General features: G+C 41.3%; 1 protein-coding gene across 1 annotated transcript in view; it reads right to left on the bottom strand.

Moving 5' to 3' along the window:
* The window catches only part of ITGB7 (integrin subunit beta 7), a 132686-nt gene that overhangs the window by 21872 nt on the left and 89081 nt on the right, over positions 1-21733 (bottom strand). The window contains exons 8-15 of the mRNA XM_077483870.1: positions 18992-19150; positions 15441-15536; positions 14319-14408; positions 13647-13784; positions 8787-8986; positions 4797-5008; positions 4349-4577; positions 249-457 (exon numbers count right to left, since the gene is read on the bottom strand). Of these exons, the coding sequence (XP_077339996.1) occupies positions 249-457; positions 4349-4577; positions 4797-5008; positions 8787-8986; positions 13647-13784; positions 14319-14408; positions 15441-15536; positions 18992-19150 (1333 nt within the window). The remainder of the gene's footprint in view (positions 1-248; positions 458-4348; positions 4578-4796; positions 5009-8786; positions 8987-13646; positions 13785-14318; positions 14409-15440; positions 15537-18991; positions 19151-21733) is intronic.

Genomic DNA, 21733 nt, shown 5'->3' with positions numbered 1-21733 from the left:
TGTCCTAGCATTCTGTTGTACTTTGATGGTACCCCCCATTTCAGGAACAAGCTGGCCAACATGCATTGTAAGGACAGCACAAACTGAGATGTATGGTTTGCATAGATTTTGGCTACTGCTTGTTGCCATGTGTTTGGACAGTTAGAACAAAATTTCACCCCTGTTTCTTTGCCATTGCCAAATTGAGTAAGTATTTTTTTGGCCTCAGGCTTTTAATTTTTTTTTAAATATACACTTTTCGTTATCACCTTCTCTTTTCTTCACAAGAATATGTACGCGTCCGGCCTCATCGGTATGGGTCACAGCAAACGTGATGTCTTTCCCTGAACACCAGTCCTTGGTTTCCTTCCTTCCAGATGCTGAGTCTTCTTCAAAGGTGATAATAACATGAGAACAGGGGACGGTGCAGTTATCTGTCATTGGTCCAGAATTGAATGCCTTGCATTCTGCGCAGTCTCTACAAGAAGAAATCCACATGATATGAACATATTTGTTAAACTTAAAATCAGTAAAATATATATTTGTATATATAGCATGAAATATATTGTCATTTCCAATCTTTTTTATTACATTTTTACAGTACAAAAGTACAAAATGCAGAAGTGCAATGGTAAAGTAAGGGAGCACCATAGTAGCAAACATGACCTTGTAGGACTTAGGCCCAGTAACCTAATGCCTACTATCCCATGACCAGATACCACCCTCCAAACCCCTCTTTACAAAAGACCCAACTAGGCTTTGAAGTAAATGGCCAACCGACCTTATTTTATTAACAAATATAAACTTTAATAAATAACATAAATTAACATTACCAACACTTTCAACTTTTAAACTGGTTCGTGTTTGGGGGGGAAAATGCCCCCCCACTGGTCATTGCTACCACCTATTTTAATTTCAACCTTATGCCTCCAGTCGGAATCCCCTGACTCGGAGGTGTTATCAAACCTAGCAGTGACCTACCCCTTTTAACCCTTTCATGTACCCCCTGTACCTGGAAGTACCATAAACCACTCCCATCACATGGATGGGTACAGCATGTTTTTACACATGTACTTCTCGGATCTCCTCTCCCAGCAACCCAAAGAGCTGCCTTACCACACAACTTCCAATTACCTAACCCCTACTTTAGGGCGGGTGGGTGGGAAACGTTTCCTCCTCCGCTCTGTGACTGCACGTCACTTCCCCTAACCTTTTCACTTCACTAGCCCAGGCTCCGCCCCCAGTTCCTCCCCTCTCCCTCTCTTAAAAAGTGTCCAAACTATTTAAAACGGCAACTGTGCAGTCCAGCACAGTCATGCCGTCCCTGCGCCTATTTCTTCTGTCATTTTGCTCCGGGACACTCTTTATAAGCTGTGGAAACCACACATTAGTGCTACAATCCAATAAAATGTACAAACAGAAGTATTTTCCCTGAGTGTTGCCAAACACAATATTCAAAAAGAATAATCAGGTTGGGGGTTCCACTCTTGGTAGTCCCCCAGTGCCCTTATTCCTGTGGGCAAGTATGCAATGTGATTATAAGGTATAAGGAGGTCACAGCACAAGTGATGCCTGCATAGCTTATCTGTTACATACATACTCTGCAGCAAGGCGACAAAAGTTTGCTGCTGCAGAAAACCACACACAGAGTGCCTAACCAACACAGGAAATTAGTTGTTTCATAAAGCCATTAAACAAACAAAGTGTAATCTTTGCGCAAGCAACACATTTGGTCTCTCAGCTAAATGAAATCTGATCGACAGTCTCTCTTGATATTATTGGTGGAACAAACACCAGGCACCACATACACTATATCACCAAAAGTATTGGGATGCCTGCCTTTACACGCACATGAACTCTAACGGCATCCCAGTCTTAGTCCATAGGGTTCAATATTGAGTTGGCCCACCCTTTGCAGCTATAACAGCTTCAACTCTTCTGGGAAGGCCGTCCACAAGGTTTAGGAGTGTGTGTATGGTAATGTTTGACCATTCTTCCAGAAGTGCATTTGTGAGGTCAGGCACTGGATGTGGAGGAGAAGGCCTGGCTCGCAGTCTCCACTCTATTTAATTCCAAAGGTGTTCTATTAGGTTGAGGTCAGGACTCATCTATGTCTTTATGGACCTTAATTTGTTCACAGGAAGGGGCCATCCCCAAAATGTTCCCACAATGTTAGGAGCATGAAATCGTTCAATATATCTTGGTATGCTGACGTCTTAAGAGTTCCCTTCACTGAAACTAAGGGGCCAAGCACAACCCCTGAAAAACAACCCCTCACCATAATCCCCCCTCCACCAAATGATTTGGACCAGTGCACAAAGCAAGGTCCATAAAGACATGGATGAGTGAGTTTTGGGTGGAGAAACATGACTGACCTGCACAGAGTCCCCACCTTAACCCAATAGAACACCTTTGTGATGAATTAGAGCAGAGACTGTGAGCCAGGCCCTTTCGTCCACACAAGTGCCTGACCTCACACATGCACTTCTGGAAGTATGGTCAAACATTCCATAGACACACTCCTAAACCTTGTGGACAGCCTTCCTAGAAGAGTTGAAGCTGTTATAGCTGCAAAGGGTGGGCCAATTCAATATTAAACCCTATAGACTGAGACTGGGATGCCATTAAAGTTCATGTGTGTATAAAGGCAGGAGTCCCAATACTTTGGTAATATAGTGTGTAAACTCATGGATCCCTAAAGCTGAACTTTAATCCTCTTATATTTTGCCTTCCCTTATAACTCCTTTCTCCCTGTATAAACATGCTAATGAATTTTTTAATGAATGAAATATCCCTATTTTCCTAACATACCTTTTTTTTTTTAAACCCATTGTTCACTAGGTCTCTGTACTACTGAAATGCAGGCAACACATGGCTAGTGGGAGGGGCCAGCAGGCTGCTGTACATAGCTTTCTGTAAACATCACAACACCTGGCCTCAGTACTCCTCTCAAGAGCAGTGGGCTAAATCCTAAAAGCAGTTATTCAAATGTCACAATGTCTTTATTGGTGGATGTCAGTGCTATGCTATGCATACAGTACTAGCTCATTATGCCTTTGGTCTTGCAGGGTGTTTTTTTTTTTTTTTTTAGAGAGGGTTTACTTCCTCTTTAACCCCATGCCGACCAGCCGCCGCAGTTGCACTGCGGCAGCATGGCTCGGCTGCTCAAACCGCCATTATGCTACGTCGGTAGCATAAACGGCCACTAGGGGGCGCGCTTGCTCCCCGATCCGATGTGAGTGCCAGGCAATCTTGATCGCTGCTGGCTCCCGCGATCACTCTGGGCACGAGGAGAACCGGCAGCTGTGTGTGTAAACACACAGTTTCCAGTTCTCTGAGCAGGGAACTGACAGATCGTCTGTCCATACAGAGTATGGACAGCGATCTGTTAGTCTCCCTGCACAGTCCCATCCCCCCCTTCAGTTAGAACACAAAATAGGATACATATTAACCCCTCCCCTAGTGTTAACCCCTTCACATTTTTACAGTAATCAATGCAATTTTAATCGCACTGATCGCTGTATTAATGCCAATGGTCCCAAAAATGTATCAAAATTGTCCGATGTGTCCGCCATAACGTCGCAGTCATGATAAAAATCGCTGATCGCTGTCATTACTAGTAAAAAAAAAAAATTATTAAGAAAAATGCCATAACTCTATCCCCTATTTTGTAGGCGCTATAACTTTTGCGCAAACCAATCAATATACACTTATTGCGTTCTTTTTTTTTTTTTACCAAAAATATGTAGAATACGTATTGGCCTAAACTGAGGTAAAAAAATTTTTGTTTATATATTTGTGGGGGATATTTATTATAACAAAAAGTTAAAAATAATGTGTTTTTTTTTTTGAAAATTGGCACTTTTTTTGTTTATAGCGCAAAATATAAAAACCGCAGAGGTGATCAAATACCACCAAAAGAAATCTCTATTTGTGGGAAAAAAAAGTCGTCAATTTTGTTTGGAAGCCACGTCGCACAACCGTGCAGTTAAAGCGACGGAATGCCGAATCGCAACAAGTGGTCTGGTCTTTGGCCAGCCAAATGGTCTGGGGCTTAAGTGGTTAAGATGTTAAACGCAATTAAGTCATCGGGCTGTAGACATTTCTAACATACTGACCTTGGAGGAAATAGTGGCTGCTGCTTTGCCCAAGATTTATTTTTAGAGCTGTCATCTTGCCCCCCTTTTTCTTCCATAAGCCATACATTTTAGAGCTTGCGTGGATTAATCATGTATGTTTATACCAAGAAAGCTCTTCTGGCATTCACTTTCCATCTTTCCTCTTGGATGATGGTTTTAATTGATCGCTGAATTGTGGATTGGCAGGCCATATAGTTTGCATTACTAGTTTACCTTCACCATAATCTTACCTGTATATCTGGCATGGGGTCTTACACTGAAAGCATTCACTACACTTGTCACTGGATTGGTATCCACTTTCACAGACACATTTGTTACATATACAGGTTCCGTGACCACTGCATATCTTTCCACCTGGTGTCTCACATTCTTTGGTCTCCAAACTGCATTCGCAGGCATTGCCCATGTAATTTGAGTTGCATGTGCAGTTTCCACAGTTGCAGACCCCTCTGGAAAGACCTGAACATGAAATTAAAAATAATAATAGTTATTGATTTCCATATCTATTAATGTCTGTGTTTAGGCTGAATTCATTCTGTTGGCTTGCATTAAAAAGCGTATTTTACCACACTACTGCAATGCATGGCTCTATATATCTTGCTAACACATTTACGTTTTGATTGAATTACTAATTTTCACTAACTTTTTTTTAAAGTCTGTATCTGGATTTTAAAATACCTCCACAAAGCTGGCCGTCGTGTCTCTCACAGCTGGTATCATCACACTCGCAAAACATTCCCCGGAAATTTTTGTCACATGTGCACTGTCCGCATTCACACCTTCCATGCCCATTACAGGGCAGCAGTGAGCCTTGCATAATGCAGTCTTCCTCTGAATCATACTTGTTTTTTGGACATTCGCAGTGCTTTCCCTTATACCCTTCGACGCAGCTGCAAAAAAACATAGCATTTAACTATGGAACTACAGCAACACAGAAATGGCTGTAATAGTAGAATATTTTCTATGTATTTCATATTTTGCACACTTTGAATGATATCATTCTTATATGATACTGAACATGAGCGTAGCAATTTAATACTTTTCCCAGCTGATTGTATTGATGATGTGAAGTTTACAAACCATGAGATCCTTGATTCAGAACATTAGTGCTGGAAGTGCTGGTTCAGAATGGGAATTCATGTGTTACCAGTGCAGAGGGCCCTGGAGAAGGGGAGTTGATTATGCAATAAAGGGGTTGGTTTATGGGGCGCAGGGTGGTGTGAGTGTTAAGAGAGGGTGAAAGTTAGTGTTAAGGTTACAAGGAGGATTAGTGTTTGACGGGGGCCTTAGACATAGGTCATTGATTTCTAGACATGTGCATTCGTTTTTGTCCGAATGCATTTTCGTCCGAAATTCAGCTATTTTCTTTTTCGTTTTGACAAACGATAACGAAAGCACAGAATCCGAAAAACGAAAGATCCGACATAAATAAATGCTTTATTTTCGTTTTAGTTGTTACAACAGTTCGATATAGAATATGAGTTTCGAAGTGACTCTGACAATAACAATCTGTGTCTATAGAACCTGTGGTCGAATGTGCCTAACCTTACCTCTATTAGTCCAAGATTATATAGAGAAAATATTCGACAGAGAAAAAAGATTTGACAGAGAGAAAAGATTCTGCAAGTTACTGTCCTAAAAAGTGTTTGGGGACCCGGGTCCTGCCCCAGGGGACATGTATCAATGCAAAAAAAAGTTTTAAAAACTGCCATTTTTTCGGGAGCAGTGATTTTAATAATGATCAAAGTGAAACAATAAAAGTGTAATATTCCTTTAAATTTCGTAGGGGGGGGGGGGTGTCTATAGTATGCCTGTGAAGTGGCTCATGTTTCTGGTGCTTAGAACTGTCCCTGCACAAAGTGTCATTTATGCAGGAAAAAAAGCCCTTTAAAATCACTTGCAGCTATTATGAATTGTCGGCTCCGTAATACAAAGAACAGTCATTGAAAGTCATCGATAAAAAATAAAAAATAAATAAATAAATAAATAAAAAGCGTGGGGGTCCCCCAAATTCAATTACCAGGACCTTCAGGTCTGGAATGCATATTAAGGGGAACCCTGCGTCAAATTAAATTTTTTTTACGTGGGGGTCCCCCTAAAAATCCATAAGAGACCCTTTATCCGAGCACGCAACCTGGCAGGCCGCAGGAAAAGAGGGGGGACGAGAGAGCGGCCCCCCTCCCTCCTGAACCGTACCAGGCCACATGCCCTCAACATTGGGAGGATGCTTTGGGGGTCTGTGACCCCTCAAAGCACCTTGTCCCCATGTTGATGAGGAGAAGGGCCTCATCCCCACAACCGTGGCCGGTGGTTGTGGGGGTCTGCGGGCGGGGGGGGGGGCTTATTAGAATCTGGAAGCCCCCTTTAACAAGGGGACCCCCATATCTGGCCCCCTGTTTGAAATGGTAACCATTTCACAAAGAAAGTGTAAAAAATTGTTAAATAAGACAAACACACTTTTGAAAAATTCCTTTATTAAAAAAAAAAAAAAAAAAAAAAAAAAGATTCCAGTGGTGGTAATCCACTCTTGCTATCCAGCGACGGATCTCCGGGGTCCAGTGATGGATGATCTGATCCAGCGCAGCGAATCCATCCATCTTCTGTCTCCACGGAGGAGACACTGTGGGGATTCCGGCGGCTTGACGTTTGTTATATGCGGAGGGTGGGGCCACCCGTAACCTGACCCCGCCCCCCTCCGACGCAAGGTGAAACCCGGGTTTCCCCGTGACGTATGGGTGACCCCGCCCCCCTCTGATGTAACACAGGCAGGTTTCCGTTACATCAGAGGGGGCGGGGTCACCCATACGTCACGGGGAAACCCGGGTTTCCCCCTTGCGTCAGAGGGGGGCGGGGTCAGGTGACCGGTGGCCCCGCCCTCCGCATATAACAAACGTCAGGCCGCCGGAATCTCCACAGTGTCTCCTCAGTGGAGACAGAAAATGGATGGATTCGCTGCGCTGATTCAGATCAACCATCGTTGGACCCCGGAGAGATGATCGTCCGTCGCTGGATAGCAAGAGTGGATTACCACCGCTGGAATCTTTTTTTTTTTTTTTTAATAAAGGAATTTTTCAAAAGTGCGTTTGTCTTATTTAACTATTTTTTACACTTTCTTTGTGAAATGTAGGGGTACTTTTGTACCCCCTTACCATTTCAAACAGGGGGGGGCCGGGATCTGGGGGTCCCCTTGTTAAAGGGGGCTTCCAGATTCTGATAAGCCCCCCGCCCGCAGACCCCCACAACCACCAGCCACGGTTGTGGGGATGAGGCCCTTCTCCTCATCAACATGGGGACAAGGTGCTTTGAGGGGTCACAGACTCCCAAAGCATCCTCCAAATGTTGAGGGCATGTGGCCTGGTACGGTTCAGGAGGGAGGGGGGCGCTCTCTCGTCCCCCCTCTTTTCCTGTGGCCTGCCAGGTTGCGTGCTCGGATAAAGGGTCTGGTATGGATTTTAGGGGGTCCCCACGTCAATTTTTTTTTAAATTTGATGTGGGGTTCCCCTTAATATCCATACCAGACCTGAAGGGTCTGGTATGGATATTTAGGGGGAACCCCACGTCAATTTTTTTTTTAATTTGACGCAGGGTTCCCCTTAATATCCATACCAGACCTGAAGGGCCTGGTAATTGAATTTGGGGGAACCCCACGCTTTTTTTTTATTTATTTTTTTATCAATGACTTTCAATGAGTGTTCTCTGTATTACTGTGCCGACAATTCATAATAGCTGCGAGTGATTTTAAAGGACTTTTTTTCCTGCATAAATGACACTTTGTGCAGGGACAGTTCTAAGCACCAGAAACATGCGCCCCTTCACAGGCATATTATAGACACCCCCCCCCCCCCCCCCCATACGAAATTTAAAGGAATATTACACTTTTATTGTTTCATTTTAATCATTATTAAAATCACTGCTCCCGAAAAAATGGCCGTTTTGAAAACTTTTTGCATTGATACATTTCCCCTGGGGCAGGACCCAGGTCCCCAAACACTTTTTAGGACAGTAACTTGCATATTAGCCTTTAAAATGAGTACTTTAGATTTTGAACATTGGAGTCCCATAGACTTTAATAGGGTTCTAAATTTCCCACGAAGTATGCTATATACTAGCTCCGTCGAATCTTCTTTATACATTCGACAGACATCATAAGCCTTCAAAGACAGATTCGACCATAATTCATGTGGATTTTTGGACTAATGCAATTTTTGAATGAAAAACGAAATAGATAAAAACGAATTTCGGGAGTAACTAAATAAATTAATTTTTCAGACGAAAACAAAATTCCGAAACAAAATATTTTACTCTGCACATGTCTATTGATTTCTGGAATGAAAATCACCAGTGCTGATCTCCCGGCCCCTAAAGCAGCTTACAGTCTATCTGTATGCAGATACAAACTTACCATTAAAATATATTGATGTTCTGTTGGTGTTTTTATATCCGAAGGTAACAAATGTAATGTTGTGGTGTGTCTAGGCAGCATGCCTCTCAATCTCACTCAATCTAAAATTCATGCTGAGAGATCCACTACTTCTCCATCTGTAACCTAATTCCTATTGTGTCTGGCTGAGCTTACAGCATAAATTAATGTGTGAATAAATAAATATCATGCCAGAATTTAGTACAAGGTCATGCATCATTCTAAGGAGAGTAAGAATTCCTAATTACCTGCAAACTCCACAGCTGTAGTTCCCAAGTCCCTGATTGCAGTGGTTGGATAAAATCTCTTCGTCATTACAGTTACAGTCACATACTGGCTCAACGTCCACACTCAGCTCCTCGCTGAATCCAAGCACCCTTAGATGGAAGCTCTGTCTTCCATCCTGGCAGATCTTCTCATCTATCCATAATGTCACATCAAAATCTACCTGCATGGAAATACACGGTATCATGCCTTATAGAATGTGTCTTTAGATTATATGTTCCTACACACAGGAAAAGGTCAGTCTACCCATAGATGATAATGTTATAGATTTTAGTTGGCTGTCCCAAACACCAGTACTATAACTCTTTGGAGGAGTAAGATTGTTGCCATTTTCTCAGATACAAGCGGACATCACTAGGGATGAGCCGAAACACCACCCGGTTCGTTCGCACCAGAACTTGCAAACAGACAAAAAATGTGTGCGAACACCATTAAAATCTATGGGACACGAACGTAAAAAATCAAAAGTGCTAATTTTAAAGGCTTATATGCAAGTTATTGCCATAAAAAGTGTTTGGGGACCTGGGTCCTGCCCCAGGGGACATGTATCAATGCAAAAAAAAGTTTTTAAAACAACCGTTTTTTCAGGAGCAGGGCTCCTGAAAAAAGGGCTCCCCTTAACCACTTCAATACGCTTTTATATGTTGTACACTGCACTATATTATATATATATATATATATATATATATACAGTGGTGTGAAAAAGTGTTTGCCCCCTTCCTCATTTCCTGTTCCTTTGCATGTTTGTCACACTTAAGTGTTTCGGAACATCAAACCAATTTAAACAATAGTCAAGGACAACACAAGTAAACACAAAATGCAATTTGTAAATGAAGGTGTTTATTATTAAAGGTGAAAAAAAATCCAAACCATCATGGCCCTGTGTGAAAAAGTGATTGCCCCCCTTGTTAAAACATACTATAACTGTGGTTGTCCACACCTGAGTTCAATTTCTCTAGCCACACCCAGGCCTGATTATTGCCACACCTGTTCACAATTAAGGCATCACTTAAATAGGAGCTGCTTGACACAGTAAGGTCCACCAGAAGATCCTTAAAAGCTACACATCATGCCGAGACCCAAAGAAATTCAGGAACAATTGAGAAAGAAAGTAATTGAGATCTATCAGTCTGGAAAGGGTTATAAAGCCATTTCCAAAGCTTTGGGAATCCAGCGAACCACAGTGAGAGCCATTATCCACAAATGGCGAAGACATGGAACAGTGGTGAACCTTCCCAGGAGTGGCCGGCCGCCCAAAATTACCCCAAGAGCGCAGCGACGACTCATCCAAGAGGTCACAAAAGACCCCACAACAACGTCCAAGGAACTGCAGGCCTCACTTGCCTCAGTTAAGGTCAGCGTTCATGCCTCCACCATCAGGAAAAGACTGGGCAAAAATGGCCTGCATGGCAGAGTTCCAAGGAGAAAACCACTGCTGAGCAAAAAGAACATCGTCTCAATTTCTCCACAACACCTCTTGATGATCCCCAAGACTTTTGGGACAACATTCTGTGGACAGATGAGACAAAAGTGGAACTCTTTGGAAGGTGTGTGTCCAAGTATATCTGGCGTAGAAGGAACACTGCATTTCATAAAAAGAACATTATACCAACATTAAAATATGGTGGTGGTAGTGTGATGGTCTGGGGCTGTTTTGCTGCTTCAGGACCTGGAAGACTTGCCGTGATAAAAGGAACTATGAATTCTGCTGTCTACCAAGAGATCCTGAAGGAGAATGTCCGACCATCTGTTCGTGTACTCAAGCTGAAACGAACTTGGGTTCTGCAGCAGGACAATGATCCTAAACACACCAGCAAGTCCACCACCGAATGGCTGAAGAAAAACAAAATGAAGACTTTGGAGTGGCCTAGCCAAAGTCCTGACCTGAATCCTATTGAGATGTTGTGGTATGACCTTAAAAAGGCCGTTCATGCTCGAAAACCCTCTAATGTAACTGAATTAGGACAATTCTGCAAAGATGAGTGGGCCAAAATTCCTCCAGGACGCTGTAAAAGCCTCATTGCACGTTATCGCAAACGCTTGGTTGCAGTTGTTGCTGCTAAGGGTGGCCCAACCAGTTATTAGGTTTAGGGGGCAATCACTTTTTCACACAGGGCCATGATGGTTTGGATTTTTTTTCACCTTTAATAATAAACACCTTCATTTACAAATTGCATTTTGTGTTTACTTGTGTTGTCCTTGACTATTGTTTAAATTGGTTTGATGTTCCGAAACACTTAAGTGTGACAAACATGCAAAGGAACAGGAAATGAGGAAGGGGGCAAACACTTTTTCACACCACTGTATACTACACTGACTGCACTATATACTTTGAACTGCAGTATATATACTATACGGACTGCACTATATACTTTGAACTGCAGTATATATACTATACGGACTGCACTATATACTCTGAACTGTAGTATATATACTATATGGACTGCACTATATACTCTGCAAAAGAATTGGGCCTTAGGTGTTGGTGGTGGCAGAACACAGTAACCCCTCACAGTTACTCTTGTTGGGTGCAGGAACTGGCCTTGCTGTTAAATATAATTTCACAAATTGTAATTACATGCTCCTGTTAAACAGGGGCAGAAAAATTGGGCCTTGGGTGGTGGTGGTGCCCTAAACCAAAAATATTGTTGGAAGCTAGCATCATCATGATTGAGCAGGAATAGGATATGCAGCATAGGCAGTCTTCCCATATCCTTAGCAAATTCAATCAGTTACATCAGCATCAGGTGCTTGATAGCTGCTGATCCAGGACTGATTATTTTTTTTTATAAATATTTGCCTATCAACAAAGTCTGTGGACAGGCACATTCTTTGATCCATTACAAACCCTCCAGCAGCACTGAATGTGCTTTCAGAAAGCATGCTGAATGCAAGACAGGACAGTAGCTCAATTGCATATTTAGCAAGTTCTGGCCAATGGTCCAAACTCAAGACCCAGTAACCAGGTGGATGCTATGTTGAAAAGGTCCCCAAGTCTGCTCCTGCCCCTAGATATTCCTGTACCATATAATGCAGACGCTGGCAATGGTTGCTGGATCAGACCTTGGCGGTGAGGACTGAAAAATAGTTTAAAGGCATTGGTCAGCCGGCCACCTTCTCCACCGCTCTTCCTCTGACCGAAAGAAATACGTTGTACAGCACCAGGAGATTGGGGACTCCTACGTGCATGATGGTGGGGCTACGGAAAGAGTAACTGTGGACAAGGAGCCAGGGGAATATGCTGCTTTGACAGCTGAATTGGAAGGCAAACTACTATGAGCCTGGATAACCGAGGATGAGGACGGCTTCATTATCCATTCCACCAACACTTCTGCATGTTGTGGCTCAATAACATGGCCAGCAGCAGAAAAAAAGGACAAACGTGCCCCACAGCCTCCTACAGAGGATGTACCATGTACATGACCACCACTGTTGACTGACACAGAGGCTGTTTGCCCTCTTTTAGTGGCCTGTGAGCGTCTGCCTCTCCTTGATGGCCTTACAGACACGATGGGGATTTTTTCTTTTCACATCACATTACACTGTATTATATACTGTGTACACCGCCTGCACTGTATTAGAAACTGTACACACTATATTATATACTGTGTACATCACCTAAAGTGTAGAAGTGTATTAGAAACTGTACACACTGTATTATAGTATTATATACTGTGTACACTGCCTGAAGTGTATTAGAAATTGTATACCACCAAATGTACTATATATATATATATATATATATATATATATATATATATATATATATAGGCTTCACTGAACGCAGAGTGTGTATACACACACACACATATATATATATATATATATATATACACACACACATACATATATATATATATATACACACATACATATATTATATATATATTATATTATATATATAATCAAATACACAGCCTGTGCTGCCTGAATATAGAGTATACACTGAACATATATTCTATGCTAAATGCTAAATGTAGAGTATACAGTATATATATATATATATATATATATATATATATATATATATATATATATATATATATATATATATATATACACACACACACACACTAGACTGACTGTATATATATATATATATATATCACATACACTGCAACTAACTAACCTGCCTGCCTAATCTAGCTCAATCTATCCCCGTCCACAGTCACGCACTATACACGGACGCTATGTAAGCAGCCTTATATAGTGTGTGGCGTGGACTTAGTCCCCCTGAGCTATGATTGGCACCCTGCCTTTGGCCAATTATGGCTCTCTCTGCAGAGTGCTGTAATTGGCCAAAGCATGCAGGTCAGGTGCATGCTTTGGCCAGTCATCAGACACTAATACACTGCGATCTCGCAGTGCGTTATGGGGTGTTATGCAGCGCTCAAATTTCCTGCGAATGCTCCATATTGCTCGCTGTTCAGCAAACGGGCAAACACCCAATGTTCAAGCTGAACTTACATTCAACTAGAACATCAAGCTCATCCCTACCTATCACTTCCTAACACAAAGAGTAAAATTTTTAAAGCTTGATTAATCAAGTAAGACACCATGGTATGGAGGAGGTGGGAACCAAGCTTCATTTCAGAGATGTGGAAAAATACCACACTGGGACATCTGGCCCACCAATATTCACCCACAAGTTAACAAATCTGTTCTGCTTGACTTATCGAACAGTCCACAATTTTACATCCCACTTCCATCCACATGCTATTATCAGTCTTCCTGGCAGTGTATTAGATATGCATAAGGTTTTTATACTTCGTATAACCCCCACATACTGGAATAAACCATTCAAGCATAAAGTTATCACTTACCATTTGGTTAATTTTGACGCCAGAACACTGCCCTCTTGGTTGTCCCTCACTAACAAGGTCAGGACAGCGAGAATCATAAGAGATGTGAATTCCTTTTGGTAAATTTACATGTTCTAGGTTTACTGTGGAGGATAAACTCTGGAAAATAAGAAAAAAATAAGAATTAAGGTAAAAAAAAAAGTGCAGCAAATAATTAGTCCTAATAATTAATAATTAATAATTCATCCTGAATTTATAAAAGCTAAGATCAGATTGGTCACTGGTGCTAAGCATTTGAACAAATTACTGAGAATGGTCTTAAAGTGTAACCTTTGGTACAGATATAATTATTTATAACGTTAAGAGAGGAGGTTTGTAAACTAATCACAATATCCGCTGTATGAAAAATGGCCACTGTATGAACAAGGGAGATGTTGGGTGTCTTTTGTCATTATGGCAGATTGCCAGTGCAAAGTATAGCAGAAAAACATGACAATGGGTTAGGAAAACCCACCACATCTTCTCCATATTCTTACAAGCGGCATTTTTCAGACTGTAAGAAGCTGTGGTGTAGCACAGGAAGACAATTCTACTTAATCCAAAAATACATTACTACAAATGATCAGTAGCTGTATGTTTTTTATGCTGTTTGGAGATCAGCTTTAACGCTTTAACAAATTAAAAACTGCTTACATTGTAGGCTTGAGATATTAAATTAACCACATTGCTGGAATCCTCGGTCAGTTCTCCAACTGCAGATTTAGGGATCAAATCACTCAGCTCCTACAAAGATATAATAAATAAAAAAGGAGAAAATAACCCCCCTATGTACCATGATTATATAAGCCCACTAAGCTATTATATCACAATCCTACTCTCTTTGGGATCCTCCACATTTGCTTTTTGACCCCATAGTGTCCCTGCAAACCTCCATAACCATAGGAATTTGTGATTAAGTCAATGGAATCATTATAGTTACAGGGAGGAGAGGTCTTAAAACAACAATTTGTGCTGATGATTTTTTTTTGTGGCAAGTTGTTGGACTTTCACACTTACGGTTGTAAAGGTAAATTTTTTATTTTCTACATAGGTTCCTTTAAGGTAGGGCATTGTTGGTTCACTTACCTTTTCCTTTGATTTACCTTCTAAATGTTTTTTTGCTTTGTCTGAATATCTCACTTCCTGTTTCTCCTCAGTAAACTTCTCACCATCATCCGAGCTAGTGGTTAGTCAGCCAGAACAGCTTACTGAACAGCTTACTGGGGTGAAACAGGAAGTGAGAAATTTAGACAAAGAAAACAAAGAAAAAAAAACATTTAGAAGGGAAATCGAAGGAAAAGATAAGTGAACCAACAATGCACTAGCTTATAGGAACCTATGTAGAAAATAAAAAAATTACCTTTACAACCCCTTTAAGGTTTCTTTCAGACAGCTGTGCCATGGTTTTATGACGATTGGGGTGTAGAGTTGGACCGGCGGCACCTCCTGTCAGACTCGCCCATAGAGTTCAACACACCACAGCCACCAGCCAAACGCTTGGCTAGTAGTTGCAGGACAGTCCCCACTGTAAAATTGACATTCAGCAATTTAAAGTACAAAAACAAAAAGAGCAAGTATTCGGGAGGCAGCAATAGCTCCTCCTGAATGCCTGTCAGCCGCTGCTATACCGCCCTTCACTTTTCAGAAGGCGGTAAGCAGTGCCACTAATGTGAATAAAGCCCTTACACTTCTGTTCTTCTACCACTAAGCTCTACTTTTACTAATCTGGTTATTCAAAGAATATAAAGGTAGTAGTAATGAAAAACATGTATTTACCTGATAGGTTGATAGGACAGTGCTGGTAACTGCAAATATAGGCTGGATGTTGGCAGCTGTGAGTATCTGGGAAAGATGTCCCACAGATGGATAATCCTGAAAAAGAAACATATATTTAGACACTTAAAAAAAATAGAAAAGAAGTATACACCATCAAGGCTTACATACTCTTCTCCACACTTGGGTAATAGCTAACTTTCAGGCAGAGCATAATAAAATGTAGATTTAAACACAGAGCCACATTAAAACAACCCGTTATTTTCCTTGTAGCACCACAATTATGGCCAATAATTAAATGCAGGCATCTAAGAGGTACATACTTTAAGTTGTGCAGATTTGCTAGGGCAGAGGACCCCCAGTATCCCAAGAGGATACTGATAGGGAAATTGTGACCTGCTCCAGAAACTTAACCACTTCAATACCAGGCACTTTACCCCCTCCCTACCCAAGCCAATTTTCAGCTTTCAGCGCTGTCACACTTTGAATGACAATTGTGCGGTCATGCAACACTGTACCCAAATTTAGTTTTTATCATTTTGTTTCTACAACTAGAGATTTCTTTTGGTGGTATTTAATCACCACTGGGTTTTCATTTATTGCTAAATAAATGAAAAAAGACTGAAAATGTTGAAAAAAATAAAAAGTTTTTCTTTGTTTCTGTTTACAATTTTGCAAATAAATAATCTTTCTTCATAAATTTAGGCCAAAATTTATTTTGTTACATTTCTTTGGTGAACATAACCCAAATCAGTGTATATTATTTAGTCTGTATGAAAGTTATAGAGTCCACAAACTATTGTATACATCTGAAAATTTATTAATCCCGATGTACTGACAGTCTAATTTCTTGAGGCCCAAAAATGTCAGGACAGTACAAATACCCCCAAATTACCCCTTTTAGGAATGTAGACAGTCCAAGGTATTTAGTAGGAGGCATAGTGTTTTTTTTTTTTTTTTACATACTGCCACCAGTGCAGTACAGCATCATCATATAACTGGCATGGCAATTATTTCATATATATATATATATATATATATATATATATATATATATATATATATATGTGTGTGTGTGTGTGATTTTTTTTAAACACACTGTAACACTACTACTCTGGGGAAGTGATCAGTGTTTTTTTGTTTATTTACACATTATGTTTGCTTATAGCAATGAATTTCATTGCTATAAGCAAGCATTTTACAGAATGAAATTGATTCATTCAGTTTGTTTTGTTGTGATTAGGGATGAGCTCGGTGTTCGACTCGACATGCTTGGCCAATCACAGCGCCGGCAGCGTGGAGAGCAGGATGCCTATGTCTAATTATAGCTCAGGGGGTTTAGTACACGCCCCACACTATATAAGGCTGCCAGCGCGGTGGCCTTGTGTAGTGCGTTCCGGCATGCAGGGAAAGAGCTAGATAGGCGGGGACAGTGTGTTCTTTTCTCAGGCATCTTAAAGTTAAAGTGGTGTTGTGTGCCTCCAGCACAGTATACACCTGTATCTACCCTTTATTGCTGGTGTTCTCTAATACAGGCATCTGCAGGAGTTAGTGGGTGTTGTGCGCCTCCAGCACAGTATACACTTGAAGATACCCCTTATTGCTGGTGTTGTCTGTTGCAGATCTTGCATATTAGCCTTTAAAATTAGCACTTTTGATTTCAAACGTTCGAGTCCCATAGACTTTAATAGGGTTCTAAAATTCGTACAAATTTTGGGTCCGTTCGAAGGTTCTGGTGCGAACTGAACCGGGGTGTTCGGCTCATCCCTAGTTGTGATTAGCTGTGACAGGCCACAGCTGATCACAAAGCACAAATGGGTTGTACCATGTGATCACTGTGACCAATCACAGCTAGCAACACAATTGTACACAATGGATGGCTTAAAAGGAAGCCATCCATTGTTCACAACTGTCATGTGACCTGCTGTGATTGGTTATATTGGTCACATGGTACCGGCAGCAGGCTTGTGCAGTGATCAGTCATCGGCTGTGTCCGGTGGAAAAATGTTTAATCTTCTGTAAGATTCTGTGCAATATTGCAACCTGTAGGAGTCCTATACACTGTTGGTGTACAGATGTCTACATACAAATCAGATTTTAGACATCCTCTACTCCCTAAGGCCGCGTACACACGGGCGGATTGTCTGTCCAACTTAGTCCGCTGAACCGTGTTTCAGCGGACAATCCGCTCGTGTGTGGGCTTCAGCGGACTTTTTCAGCGGACTGTCTGACGAACAAAGTCTTATGGAATTTCCGAAATTTTGTCCGGTCAAACTTGGTTTTGTCCATCCAAACTTGGTTTCAGCGGACAGTCCGCTGGTGTGTAGGCAAGTTGGACGGACTAAGTATGGCGCATGCTCAGAAAGGATTTACACGGCCGAAGGTTGCATTGCAGTGTATAGGACGTCGTTTTTCTAGTCCCGTCGTACGTGCTGTACACGTCATCGCGCACGCTTTCAGCGGACTGTCTGCTCATCGTGTGTGGTCAAGTCCGTTCATGCAAATTTTGAACGGACTGTCTGTCGGATTGTCTGACGAACTTAGTTGGCCAGACAATCCGCCCGTGTGTACGCGGCCTTAGGGTTAACTACTTTTAAAGGGTTGCAGACCCTGCAATGTTTCTCATCAGATCACTGAGAATGCACCAGCTGAATATAATGAACCCTATCAGTATCCAAAATATATAGAGAAGCAAGCAACTTATTCAGCCTTGGGGCTCCCATAGCTCAAAAAACTGCTATAAGGTACTTACAGGCACCTGAGAAAGCCTGAGCATTATACATATTATATATATATGGCCACAGTTTGGGTAATGTGGCTACAAGGAAAATAAATGTAGTAAATATTCAGGGCTGGTACACAAGCTACAATTTTTTTTCCACAACTAACAAAATGCTTCACAAAATATTTGTTCTTTTGCAAGCACTTCTTAGCTACTGCACTTTATAACCCTGTAAGTTACATTATTAATCCAGTGCAATACAATAATGCCGCGTACACAAGGTCTGAATTTCTGACAACAAATGTTCAATGGGAGCTTGTTGTCGGAAATTTCCGACCGTGTGTAGGCTCCATCGGACATTTTCCGGCAGAATTTACGACACAAAATTTGAAATATGGATCTCTTTCCGATCATGTGTACACAATTCCGATGCACAAAATTCCACGCATGCTCGTAATCAAGCAGAAGAGCTGCACTTTCTCACCTCGTTCTTGACGTTCGGAATTTCTGACAACATTTGTGTGACCGTGTGTATGCAAGACAAGTTTGAGCCAACATCCGTCGGAAAAAAAAAACATGGATTTTGTTGTCAGAATGTGCGATCGCTTGTACGCGGCATACAAGGGAGGGGTAGTAAAGGGTGGCTGCGCAGAACTGTATCTGGCTCATACAGGTTTAGCAGCCTAGAAGGTTTGTGAAAGATAACATTCTCATCTTGCCTTTCATCTGTCAATTGACAGTCTTCTGATCACACAATGTTTCTGGCTGTGCTAGGAAAAAGCAGTGCATAAAGCGAATGCTTAGCTGTGCTCCTGTATGGGATTATACTCACATACATATTGCTTTGGTAATATTCCCCATTTTCATTTAGGTGGCAGCGGCCATCTGTTGGCATATATATGCCAGCTAATTTTCCATCTCCAGCCATATGAAAGACATCATCTGAGGCATATACTAAGAGACGTGTAACATTCCTCCAACCAACGTGGTCCTGTAATACAGATATAGATGGTGGAGAGTATCATCAAGTAAGTTACCACAATTTATAATAAGTGGGTAAGATACATAGATTTCTACTCCTGTTGTTGAGGGGAAGAGAGAACAAAGGAGAAAAGAAAGAAAAGGGGGGGGGGGATCTTCACCATTCTTCTCTCCCTTGTTCCCCTCAAACCTTACTGATATCTTGGTAGTTACTGCCCATTTGCGACAATTCGCTCTTTTTATTCTTGGCTTGGACAGGCCTGATGATCAGATATGGATATATTCAAAACACCCGCACTCTGGAATCCATCCAAATTCTTTATTCGATAATCACCAAGTACAGAGTACCTGCTAACATGTTTCGACGAAGAGCCTTGTTCACAGCAATGGATGAATTCCAGAGTGCGGGTTCTTTCCATATATCCATATTCCGAGTTTGTGACCAGTGGAAGATCGTTTGCACTTGGAGAGAAGGTACCAGTAACCAACACGCATATTTGGAGGTTTTCACAGTTAGAGCGGTGCTACCCTGTGTGATGATCAGATATGGACTCCTGTAGCTAATTTACCATGTCTGGAATGTTTATATAAGATTTGAGCCAAGGCCTAAGGTATGTGGTTGTAATTGATTCTGGGTGAGTTCCTGAACCTGTGCTATGTATCTTTATGCTCCTTATTTTCATACCTTGTATCTTGTTGAACTGTACCATATACTACATATTTTATTGATTTAATGATTGTTGCTATGCTTGTCTTATTCTACAGATTTACTTTTCTTACTTTAAATACCAATACAAATTTTGTGAAGGAAAAGAGGGAGAGGGAGGCAGTGGTATGTTTACAGGCTAGGAGAGTGTGATTAAATAATTCTCATTTTTGGTGCAATTGCAAGTGACCAGAACTGTTAGATTACTGGATGATTCTACCAGATGCGTATAAAGGAACCAATATCTGTGCATGAGAAGAAGACTTTCCATGCTCAACCCTGGTGAATCTCATACAAATGTGCGAATGGTGGTGCTGCGGCTAAGGCTCCCGTGTGCCTTTCAATTAAACTGTATTTAAAAGCCAGAACTTGAGTCATCTTGAGTCCTTGAGCTTTACAATCCACTTTATTAACAGCAGGGTAAAACCACAGACATCACAGTACTAATGCGTTTCAGCCAGAAACAGGTTAGCACTGTGATAACTATGGTTTTACCCTACTGTTAATAAAGTGGACTGTACAGCTCAAGGATAAGTGCCGACATTTACATACAATATATGGGCAGCCTCTAAAACAATTAGGGAAATAACCTGTATGGGCAGGAACTTTGTACCACTGCATTATGAGTTTTTTTTATTTGTTTCTGTAGCAATTACATTATTTGAACTCTTAAGCTGACCATAGATGATTCTTTTTTTATTTTTTTTTATCAGCCACAGGGCTGATTAAAAAAAAGAACAAATTTCCCATCCACACAGGCAAGGTGAATAGAGGAATCCTCCCCACTGTGTTATTGTATCCTGACAGGAGGGACCGCACCAGCACTGTAGTCACTGATCAAATTAATATTTTCCAATATTCTGGTTGATCTAATGATTAACTTTTAGCAAGCGAAAACACACATCTATGGCCAGCTTTAGACAAGGCTAACCAGATATTTTACCACTTGTCAGTCAAGAGGGATTTACTTAAATTGTACTCCTAACTGGTGAGGTAATTATGTGTTGTGGAGAATGTAGAGAATTGTATTGAATCTACTGAGAAGTGGCAAAGTATTTTGGCTGTAGATCTCAGAAAATTTGATTTGTCACCTCTCCAACTCGTCCAATCAGAAAATGCAATACATTCATTGAGTAAATGCAAAGCTTTCTCTGAATAGAGCCTGTGCTGAGTGGGCACCCTCATATGTTTACAAGGCTGCAGAGGACTTGGAAACTAGCGGAAATCGCTGTTAGTGGTGGTGTCTACTATAGGGATTTCCAACAAAAAGCAAAAGAATTGAGCCAAGTAGGCTCAATAAGTGACAAAGCGTACGGACTGCTGAATAATCAAAAATAATAATGTTTATTTTAAATACACATAGTAAAAATAACCTAAGGGATCTCCAGCTTCTATTGGGAACCTACACGTAGACAGGTACCTACAAAAGGGCTGTTATATATTTACTTTTTGCTGAGAACTATAATAACAATAATATGTATGGCTTTGTAAGTACAGTATGCGGCTCCCCCTGGAACTTAAAGACATAATAAATCTTCTCTTCCTGCTTAGTCATGCTGGTCTAAAGTGTTCATGTGTTCCTGCTTGGGAGCATATAAATACAGGAGATCTGCATTTTGAAAGGGACTGTCAGTTTGTATGTGTAAGGAGAACAACTTGTGCAGGATGAAGGGACATTCGTTCTACAGGACACCTTCAGGAAAAGCCCAGTCAGGGCCCCAGAGTATGAACTGAGGCACTCATAGATCCTATGCTTATGGACTGTAATATCCTGAGGTGTTATGCCAGATTTTAGGGTAGGGGCACCAGGGGCAGCACAGCCATGTGTATGATGCAGAACTGTTAGGACAAGTTCAAGTTTTGGCGGGACTATGTACCTATTGTGGA

The sequence above is a fragment of the Lithobates pipiens genome, unplaced genomic scaffold (assembly GCF_037356315.1).
Source record: "Lithobates pipiens isolate NorthernLeopardFrog02 unplaced genomic scaffold, aLitPip1_a1.2 Scaffold_16, whole genome shotgun sequence".
Taxonomy (NCBI): domain Eukaryota; kingdom Metazoa; phylum Chordata; class Amphibia; order Anura; family Ranidae; genus Lithobates; species Lithobates pipiens.
The sequence above is the reverse complement of the archived record's forward strand: the minus strand, read 5'-3'. Positions and strand labels throughout refer to the sequence as shown.